The 10,833-nt window shown below is 48.7% G+C and overlaps 1 protein-coding gene across 2 annotated transcripts in view; it reads right to left on the bottom strand.

Annotated features, from left to right (window-relative positions):
* Positions 1-10,176, bottom strand: part of adar (adenosine deaminase RNA specific) — a 15,716-nt gene extending 5,540 nt beyond the window's left edge. Inside the window, exons 1-10 of one of the 2 annotated variants that reach the window (XM_027032325.2) lie at positions 10,087-10,176; positions 8,266-8,327; positions 6,986-7,069; positions 3,443-5,567; positions 3,157-3,361; positions 2,910-3,058; positions 2,169-2,304; positions 1,299-1,537; positions 1,055-1,208; positions 148-319 (exon numbers count right to left, since the gene is read on the bottom strand). In XM_027032325.2, the coding sequence (XP_026888126.2) occupies positions 148-319; positions 1,055-1,208; positions 1,299-1,537; positions 2,169-2,304; positions 2,910-3,058; positions 3,157-3,361; positions 3,443-5,439 (3,052 nt within the window). In that variant the 5' untranslated portion in view covers positions 5,440-5,567; positions 6,986-7,069; positions 8,266-8,327; positions 10,087-10,176. The remainder of the gene's footprint in view (positions 1-147; positions 320-1,054; positions 1,209-1,298; positions 1,538-2,168; positions 2,305-2,909; positions 3,059-3,156; positions 3,362-3,442; positions 5,568-6,985; positions 7,070-8,265; positions 8,328-10,086) is intronic. The other variant, XM_035530594.1, reaches the window with a different exon arrangement.
* Between the last annotated feature and the right edge of the window lie 657 nt (positions 10,177-10,833).

Below are 10,833 nucleotides of genomic sequence, written 5' to 3'. Positions count from 1 at the left end.
TGTAGTGTGAACACAAGAGCACGAAGTACCGTGACCTGGACTACGATTCAGTCCCGTGTGTTTCCTCCAGGCAGGAACATGTGGAAAGTGTGGAGGTTATGAGAGGCTACAGATGCTACGCCTTTATGGGAATGCATGGGTGTGTACCTGTCCCAAGACTGATAACTGTGCCCAGGCTGTCCCCTCCTCTTCTCATGACGATGGTAGCAAGGATTTTCCTACCCAGAAGGCTGTGCTGGATACGTGCCGTCAGTGCGTTGAAGCGCTGGTGACTCAGCATGGCGATCTGATCATGGAGAGTACTGCCCGACACCGGCAACTGTACACACACACACACACACACACACACAGCTAATAAAAATGTAGTCCACAAAGCTGATCTTTGTAACACTAGTCTTAGGAATTTATGCTAATGTGTATAAGAAATGAAACAAAGCCAAACGCAGATATTTCCTGCTGTTTAGCAGTGTTTGAGCTAAAGATCACAGCCCTCTGCCTGGCATCACTCAGCCTGGCAGAATAAAACCACCCTAAACACACACATCTGATCAGACTCTCTGCACATGGAAACAGAAACACTCTGACGTTTCAGGGGTCTGCGTTGGGGTGTGTGTGTGTGTGTGTGTGTGTGTGTGTGTGTGTGTGTGTGTGTGTGTGTGTGTGTGTGTGTGTGTGTGTGTGTGTGTGTGTGTGTGTGTATGTATATATATATATATATATATATCTCTTTGTGTACGCGCGTGCGTGTGTGCGCGCTGGTAGTAATCAGAAGGTTGCTGGTTCAAGTCCCACCATTGCCAAGTTGCCACACTGTTGGGCCCCTGAGCAAGAGCCTTAATTACTCAATTACTAAAGTTGTACTCAGTCATAATTGTAAGTCGCTTTGGATAGAAGTGTCAGCTAAATGCTGTAAATTTCAATAAGTGTGTGTCCCTCAGGTCTGATCTCTCCACAGTGCGAGTGTGTGTGTGTGTCCCTCAGGTCTGATCTCTCCACGGTGCGAGTGTGTGTGTGTCCCTCAGGTCTGATCTCTCCACGGTGCGAGTGCGTGTACCTCAGGTGTGATCTCTCCAGTGCGTGCTGCCCTCTCTGCCTCCCCGATCAGCACTCGTAGAGCTGCGTCTGCTGCCTCCTGTTTGCCCTGCTTCTTATTACTGGCACAAACAGGGGGAAACCAGCGTCCTCCCAGCTTAGCCTGGTAGGTGAAGCTGGCGGGGAGGGGAATGTGTAAGATACAACTTTCACAACTTAGGGCAGGGCAATCTGTTCTGTAACTGTGGGCGTGTGAGTGTGTGTACCGGGGCTCGTGTGGGGGTCCTGACTGTCCCACCAGTCTGATTTCAGCGGCAAAGCCCCGTGCACGTGCATACTCCAGCAGACCTGACACAGCGTTGTTGTTCAGGTGGTTGATGAGGTCGCCCACACCGGCCTCGTGGGCCGCCTGCAGCTCGGCCGCCGTCAACGGGGGCAGCAATGGGCACGGGGGCATCGCCGGGGGCAGCTCGCCCTCACCCAGTGGGTAGAACGTGTGCTGGGACTGGCGAAGACATACGGGAGCGTCAGGCAGTCGGCCGACACAGCGCAGTGGGTGCTGGACGTGAGGGACCAGGGAAAAAACCCCAAACCTTCTGTTTCACTGCAGCCCACAGACTAAGACTCTTCTTGACTGATCCAGGATCAGTGGAATGTCTCTCATGTCAGACCCTGGGGTCTTCCTGACAAAGCAAACATGCTGTTCTCTAACTTTTCTTCTTCCATGCAAATCTCTCACCTGCTGAGCCTTCTCAATACAACCAGCAAACATTCCAAAATACAAGTCATGATTCCCCCCCCACCCATGTACATTATTCTCTCATCCCTCTGTCCATTTCCCCTCTAAAATTGACATTGTTCCCAGATAAAACCACCACACTCTGACTTCCAAGACATCCCTCTTTATATCTCTCCTTTTTCATACCTCTCTTGACCCCCGCACTCTTCAACCTGCTGACCCTACTTTGCCATCTCCAATGAACAAAATAGAACCTCTTAATGTGGTAAAAGGTACATCTTCTAGGCCAAACACCAGTTCCACACTCAGTGTCCAACGCCTCTTCTGCGTTTGCGTGGACCTCCCCTTCCCACCCCTGCCCTCACTGACCCCTCACTGACCCCGCGCTCTCCGCTACCTTGTGCGTCTGCAGTCGCCCGGCCGCCTGCAGCGCCTTCACGGCCTCTTCCGCCGCCAGCTGCCGAGCCGCCTTCTTACTGGGTGCCGAGGCTTCTGGGAAAAGCGTTTCGCCGATCTTCACTCTGAACTTGAACCTAACGCAGGGAGAACACGGTTACGATACCTTCAGGGACGGCCCACCCAGCCTGGCAGGTATAAACCCCAGTGAGACAGCCAGGCCTGATCTGTACCAGCTTGCCGTGAGTGCCAATGCTTTGCCCACGGGGTCTGAGTGTCTGAGAGTGGACGTTTATAAAATGCACCTGGAAAACGGATGTCTGACACACCTGTGATAGAGAGACCGGGACAGTGCTGTTCTACATCAAACAAACACTCACACGCGCACATACACACGGAGAGGTAACCATTAGAGGGTGAGAGAACAAACACAGGGACAGAACGAGGGCACAAGAACAGGTCTCCCCAAAGCATGCTGGGAAACAATTTCTTGGCACAGCAGAGAGGGAAGAGGATGAGCTGGACTAGAATACTGAAACCACATTAATGTTACTACAATGTTACTACAAGTTGTGTACATACTTTCACTGCATTGCCTTGTAGGCACAATAAACTGTTTGGGGCGGCTTTTTACATGTCCCTCCACATTTTTCACAACTCTTTTTCACAACTCTTTTCACCTTCTGAATTGTTTTCCAGCAGCATTCAGCTACAGCACTCAAGTGAACCCCGTGTGTGTTACCGTGGGTCATGCGGCGGGCCGTCCTGCCCCGTGTTGATGAACTCCACTGCGTGGCTGCTGCGCTGGCTGTGCTCCATCAGCACCGAGACAGGGTTCTTGCCTCCTGGGATGGAGCGTGCCAACGCCCTGGGAGGCTCCTCGAGGCCCTCCTTCACGCAGGAGCGTCGGGACAAAACCTCAGAGTCAACAGGACACCGACCAGCGTGCTTAAGCCTACGTGCCGCTAAACGTGTAGAGAAAAACTCACAAAGCTATCCTCGGCAAAGTCAGAGATCTCGGCTGTGGCCGTGGCAGGCTGCTCTTCTCCAGGGTCCTCCTCTCCGGCCATGCCCTCTCGTTCCCGGGACAGGATCCGCAGGGTGACCGCTGCCGCTTCTTTCTTCGCCACTTTCTTGTTCGAAGCTTCAACTGGCGGGAACCTGCGTCCATTGAGCGTCACCTGCATCTGGAACCTGGGGTCAGTCGAGGACAGTGATGAAAGCCTCTTACTAAGCCTCTTACCAAACCCCACCCCCCACGTCCACTCATCTCACCTGGGGTCGTGTGAGGGCCCCGATTGGTCCAGCAGCAGGAACTCGCAGCTGTGCCCGAGGTACTGCGCGTACTCGATCAGGCCGCTGACAGGGTTTTTGCCGCACGCCTCCCGAAGCCTCTGCAGCCTGCTGGCGTCCGTACTCGGCGCCGGAGGAGGGGCTGCCGCCAACGACACTGCTACCTCGGACCGGAACGTGTTCAGGAACTCTGGTATGTCATCCAATGCCCACTCGGAATGCCTCCCACCGTTCCTGTCGTCCACGGGGTAAAAGGGCACGTGCTGGGATGCGGGGCAGTTGGTGAGAGCAGGAGTTCTCTGTTCTGGGGGAACCTGATGGAGAGCTTGCATAGAGTCTGGGAAGTTAGGCATTGGCCACCTAGACGCACCATTGCTCAGTGGACCCTTACTCTCGTCTGGCTTCTGACTGGGTGGCAGCCCCTCCCAGTTCATGAACTCTTCTGTGGAGAAATTGGTGGGCTTCTGTGGAGCTCCGGCCTCCGTCTCCGAGCTTAGGGCAGCTGGATCCATCAGCATCTCCCCTGGTATGCGGACATGCTCTGACCCATCCTGCCTCCTGGAAGCACCCAGAGCTGCCTTGCGTTGCCGGTCCATCTTGTCACGCCGGTGGGGTGTCAACTTCCAAACGATTGGCGTGAGGCCCGAACTGCGGCTGACCTCACCCCGTTTCTCCATGCTGTAAAGTGTGAGGTTGACCTGCTTGGCATTCCGCAAGCCTAAATTCTTGGCGATCAGCAGAGAGTTCGCCGTGCCTGTCTCATAAAGGTACTGTAGGATCTTCTCTTTAGTAACTCTAGAAGTCATCGTTCTGGTGAAACTTGCTGCCCACGCGGTGGACGAGGATGTGTCCAACTCCAACGTTTTGGAAGAGACCTCTTTCTCCAAAGATTCTTCACTGGAATCTCCACTGGCCTCTGCTGGGGCTGAAACCTGACTGTGGGAGTCGCTGAGCGGTTCTGTGCCTTGTTCTAGTTTTACACAATTACCCTGAGGAGCTGTCGTAGAAGTTTTAATGCTGAACTGTGATTCGTCTTCAGCATCACGTTCCCTGCGGAGTCTCCACAAAGGACAAGTGTCCCCCTCCTTCTCCACTTGCTTTTGGCTGGATAATGAGTACAGTGCTTGGTTTACGATCTTCTTGGGCAACCGAAGCTTTTTTGCCAAGACCTTGGCTGGCAGGGTCTCGCCTGGCCCCAGCAAGGCCAAAGAATCAAAAACCTGCTCCTTGATGTCAGTGGTCAGCTGAAGAGAATGCCTAACCGGTTGGTGCGAGGTGGAAACTCTACCCACAGGACGGACAACGCCACAATTCTCCGACCTCGCAAAATTGTCCTCAAACAGTAACAGACTATGAACTCCTGAAACCAGCGAGGAGACGTCGCGATCCGCCCGGCTGTCCCAGTGGCGCCTGTCTTGCTGGTTAAGATATTTATGTCCTGCTGCACGCTGCTGAGTCCAACCGGTGTCCCTCTTAGCCCCCAGAGGGTACCCGCAGTGCGGGTCTTTCTCACAACCTGACCTGTCCCAGCTGTACCCTCTCTGCCCGTAGTTGCCAGGTCTTGGGGAGCTATGATACCCTGCCTGACGCTGTTGAGGCCTGCTGGGACTCGGAGGCTCCCCACGCTGGGACGCCTTGAACTTTGGTGCCTGAGCGCTCTGGCCTCTAAGGAACTGGATCTGCTGCTGCCGGAAGTCTAAGCCTTCGACCCCACGTTCTTCTCCGTTTGACGGAGGTTCAGAGAAAGGAGGAAGAGGAGGAGGTGGCAGAGATGAAGGTCGGTGGAATGCCCCAGAGGAGTCAGGGCACGAGTAAACAGGATGCTGTGGAAACCGGCTAGAACTGGGGCTTGAGAAGTGAGGGGTCCTAGGATAGGCTGGGAACGTTTGGGAGGGGAATCCTAGGCTGGATTTTCCCTGGTGGGGAGGGAGGGAGAATCGCTGATGCTCTTTGGAAGGCCCTCCTCTACCTCTGCTCATAGCGCAGGGGTGGAGGGCAGATCATCCACGTCTGGACACGAGCTCACAGGGATGTCGTCGGCCACAAAACACCAGGGTGAATTGTCTGGTTACGCCAGGCGGTGTTTAGATTTGATTATCAGCTTCTTCTGGAAAAAATAAAAACAGGAAAACTTGAGAGGCCAATAAATGGGTTTAAAAAGATATTACCATCTACTCACAGACACAGAACAAACCTGGGGGTCCACCAGGTCTCAGACCAGTTTACTGTAACTCTATAACTAGGTGAAAGACACCTGGATTAATTATTTATATTTGTTTTTGACACAGGTGACTTATTGCTGCATTAGCAGGTAATTTGCAGATCCCTGTAGCAGGAGCCAGGGAATGGGAGAAAGGAGGACTCAATGACATTCTGACATACTGAAATTACAATAAGACAAAGCTATAGTGAACCCCCACAATGCTTCAGACAAGAAACAATTAAATACAAAAATGCAATATTCAAATATGCAGTTACATAAAATTTGTTTTCTGTGTGGAAAGACCAATAATGTGGGGACCAGACTAGGTCTTTAGGATTGAATTACCTTCCTGATTAACAGTGTAAAACAGAAAATGTTGCCACGTGGCCCTTGTTAAGATTAAAACATTGCGATCAATAGAAGTCTATGTAAGTTTTAACATTTTTGATCTCTTAAGCCCTTTTCAGACAGGGTTAGTTTTACATGGGAACGTGGGGTTATGTAATTATTGCCCACATTCCTCAGAGATTTTAATCCTGTCCAATCCCTATCTCGGTCATGTTTATGGTCTGCGCACTCCCATGTCTAAAAAGATTATGGTGACATTTCCCCACTATAAAATGTCCAGTAGAAATTACCCAAGGTTATTATAGTCCTGTGCAAATTTACTTGCCAAATATTCCATCATATCTTGAAATGGCATTTCTTGGGATTTTCTGAAGTACAGAAGCGCTTAAAGAAACATTTACCTTCTCTGCAACCTGACCATTATGGTAGGTTTAGGCAAGGTTTATCTTCAGGTACTACATGGATGTAGCCTGCTAAAGTCCAATCCCATCTTAGTGTTACTTTAAGAAGTTTAATTAAATATTAATAAACACTAACCATTTAAATATTAAATAAATATTTTGCATAGAAGATCTAAATCCAAGTCTCCTGTTTCATCACAGCCCTACATAATGTTTACATTTTTCATAAATAATTTTGTTTGTTTGATGTCAGTGTATAAATCAAGTAACAATTACCATCTCTAATGTATGACGAGAGGTCTTATCCAGTGCTAAACGGCCTAAGATATTACAGAGGTTCTCGTCTCTGTTCATGAGCACATGTCCAGAAAACTACATTCATCAGAATTCAGAAGGAACCAGATAAAATGGTAGAAATTTGCCCAATGTCTAAACTCTCAAGATTTTAACTGGGTGTTTCTCACATTTCAGGAAACCGTCAAAATGTGAGTTTTTGTGCATTACTTCTCTGCACAATTCAATTTCTCTGGCACTCATCAACGCATATTCCTGGACGACGACACACACACCCACCTGTAGCAGCCCCGTGTCTTTCTGGCTTTCCGTGACCGTAATGCATGGGAACATTTAGCTGGTAAAAACAACAACAACAACAACCTGCCAAGGAAGACAACAATATCTGATTAAACCCAGTAAAGGACCTGGATACAGACACACACAGGCTCACACCATGTAATCTGCTTCCATCCTGTCACAACACTTTTCAGTTTCAAACTGCAATGTGACTGTAGCTGGTTGGTACAATATGACGGCAGTTTAGTGCAGTACCATGTGTTGTATGTGCAATTCAGAGTGATGTACCTCTGGTTGTATGCAGTGTGACTGTAGCTCAGGGAAATACAGCTACAGTTCTGCACAGTACAAGTGCTGTTTAGTGTGGTACGATGTTATAGTTGAGTAAAACACAGTCACTATGGGTGATATTACACTCTACCAGTTATAAGTCAGAGCAGTTGAACTGTATCTGTTTGTGTAGCCAACTTGCCCACAGAACTTGTAGTGTTAAAGGTATTATACAGCACTAGTAGCATGTAGCAGCTAAATGCCATCTTAAATCCTGTGGAAACAGTGAGGGTGTAATTCATTTTCCCCATGATTGTTACTGCATTTGGCTTAGTTTTATCTGAATAAAAAAAAACATTACAGTGAAATAATTTATACATTACATAAGGTTATATTTGTTCAATTATAGGAACATCAATACCATCTGAAACCAACTGACAATGTGTTTATTTACATTCACGGCTGTTTGTATTATGTTTGTTACACTTATATAACTGCTTGTGTCAGGTAACAAATTGTACATTTCTGTCTTAGGTGGTATTGTACATGTATAAGCAGATGGCTAAGTGTACAGTTCAATAATACTGTGGTTATATGATGATTAATAATAATGATGATGATATTATCTGATAAGTGTCTAAACTGAGGTGCAAGTGTGGTAATTCAATATTGAGCGAAGTGTTCGTTGCTAGGCTGCACGTGGTAACAGCAGTAGCGGGTCCAGGACTTTTATTTTGGGGGGATACTGCAGTCAGGGACGTGCACGTTTAAATCGTTACCATTAACGTTTAAATCACGAATGAATACAGGTGAACCTAGTCGCTGTATCTGAGAAGCTAAAGTGATATTTGGAGCGCCTACATATTACAAATGCGAAAGTTATTTATGCCATTCTTGATGGCGCTTCCGTGGTAAAGCGTAATTCACGTACTCATGAACTAAATTACCACACATTTGCTTGTAAAATGTCGCACACAGTGGGTGAGAAAAGCTGCAAGCACGTAACCTACCAGAGTCAAAACGCCGTAACGGCAAGAAGGCTGAGCCTCGTCGGATCTCCTCCGGTGCGTTACTACAAAAAGGCGAAATTACTTCAGAAAATTACCTCAGCGAAAACTCTGGAAAAACCGCAAAAACCCCACGACCGCCAAACGAGCGTCTAAGTGGAGCTAAAACGAACCCAAACCTTTAGGATTTCAAATCAAAACACCGACGAAGGGAAGGGACAAAACACCGTCCGTGTGCAGCTCCGAAAAAAGTTTACGCGATATATTCACCGCCCAAACCCGCTAAAGTTTAGCCCAGTTCAGCCCAATTCTCTACTAAAGTATCGGATATTTATAGATGCGCATTGCCTAAACGTTTCTGTTCTTAAGAAAAACGAGAAAATACACATATTGAAACGCGAAAGCAAACGCCACCTGGGAGCTCCGACACGACAGCTTTCGTTTTCTGTTCAGTCTGTTCCCTAAGCGTCAGGGCCATAACACACAGTAGGGGGCGCTACAGCGGCGCTCAGCGTTTACGCGACCAGACAAAGGCAATTACGGCCTGTTGACTGGGCAGTTACTATAATGCGTGCGGTTAGGCGCACATCAAAACCGTTATTAAAAAGACAAAAAATAACGCAAATACAAGAAAGAGTTAAGGTGGAAAAAGCTTCACCTGGTTTAAGGTACTAAACACACGTCACTCGTCATGAGTACTACCAAAAGGATAAACTCGTATTGTAATATTTTAGAATACAACCTATAATAATATAACCTGTATCCTGTATTTTTACTCTAAGAATAAAGCAGTAAGATTTACGTTATCTTCATTTAAACCCACTGTAAGGGAAAATATCTTAACGTAAACATGACTAGGTACTTTATTGTTAGAGTACAGCTTCACCCCTCTGGTAGAGGAAAGAACACATGACAAGTCTTGAGAAACGTGTTGTTCCTCCGTCCTTTTAAAAACACGTTCAGCTTTTCAGAACGTAGCCAAAATGTGATATCTTCGTGCATAAATACTTCAGGACGTTATTGGCTTCATTTAGTACTGGATTTGTGTGTCACCGGTTACGTGTTGTATTTCAGGAGCAGGGATGCTCACCACCCCCAGGCTGACTGCGACACCGAGTAGTGCGAAATACACGACGACACGTTAGCTAGGACGGACGCGGACGTAACGTGATTGCTGCCTTTCTACTACAGCTGCCCAACGTGCCCTTCAGGACCGGCCTGAAACGTCCCGTGCCAAGCTCACACGTGCCGTCGCGCACGTTAGTATTGCGTTTTACTCTTGTTAAAGTAAGTGTGTTTATGGTGCTCGAAGCTGGCCTGCAGAGATCCCTCGTCCTTTGTCAGCTGCAATATACGGACACGCATAGTAACACAAAAGTGAGCGAGCGAGCGAGCTCTCACGCGAACGGCTTGTGACGGTCGCTCGAGTGTTCGGTCTGGTGTTGTTTATAAACACCACGTCGATTCAGCCTCCCGTTATGAAAGACCGGACTGGTCACGCCGCACCTCCACACAGCAGCTGCAGCAGCGCCGTGCTGGAGCCTGGGCAATGCTCCTGAGAGCGCGCGCCGGGATATCTGCCGCGCTTGACGCGCGTGCAGCCGCAGCAGGCCGAGGCTCGGGCGGAGCACGCGCGTCCCAAACTGCTTTTATCCTGCGGACTGGCTCGTGATCTGCGCCCGGCGACCGCGCGGTACCCTTGCACCGTCCTTCCGTTTGTGAGAACTATCTAAAGCGTTTTGGCGCTCGCCACGCACAAATTTTCCAACGGCAGCGTAGACGCGGCAGGTGAGCCACGACCTCGAGCGGATCCGCGTCACTTACCCACGCCGAGCCCGCGAGCAGCTTCACGTTAGTAAACAACAGCGCCCGCGGCTGCACAGCACGCCACTGCTAGACGGCAGTTGTGTCATCTTTTCGCGACAGATACGACGCCTGTTTTGATGACGTAAGTGCGCCTCAGTAAAACTACTCCACAATATTACAAACCGCAACCTGACGGGCGGTGTCACAGACCGAGTCCATGGACAACTCACCAGCCATCGTGTGCTTCTTTCGTAAACATCCTTTTTTAAAATCACAGGACTTACTGGCCATTTTATATTTACGCACCAGTATATTTTCAGTACAAACCACTGGGATGTCACTGAGGGTCGGGTGGCCAGACGGACAGCTGGAGGGAAGTCTTACCGTCACGGCCTTGTGGTATTAAGGCATTAGCACCCTTGCATTACTTCTCACAGGGAATTGTTTACATTTCATTTTGGCTGAGGGAAAAAAAAAAATCTAATTCGACATTATTATTGAATTAGACTTGAAAAAAAATTACGGGCAGCCGCTGTTTGACACTAAAGCATTTGTATTTGCAACCCAATTTTCTGAAAAGTGACGGGTACCATGATTTTTGATGATGACTGTACATGCTAAAGCAAATACCTTGTATTTCACTGCAATGAAATATACCGTGGATAAAAATACGATGGTTTAACAGATCGCCTCTTAACTGGTGTGAAAATACTGAAAACCAGAACCTTCAGCTCTGAGTGGTCAGGACCTCCTTTCCTTCTGAAG

The sequence above is a fragment of the Electrophorus electricus genome, chromosome 10 (genome assembly GCF_013358815.1).
Source record: "Electrophorus electricus isolate fEleEle1 chromosome 10, fEleEle1.pri, whole genome shotgun sequence".
Lineage (NCBI taxonomy): Eukaryota > Metazoa > Chordata > Actinopteri > Gymnotiformes > Gymnotidae > Electrophorus > Electrophorus electricus.
This window is presented reverse-complemented; position numbering and strand designations above follow the sequence as displayed.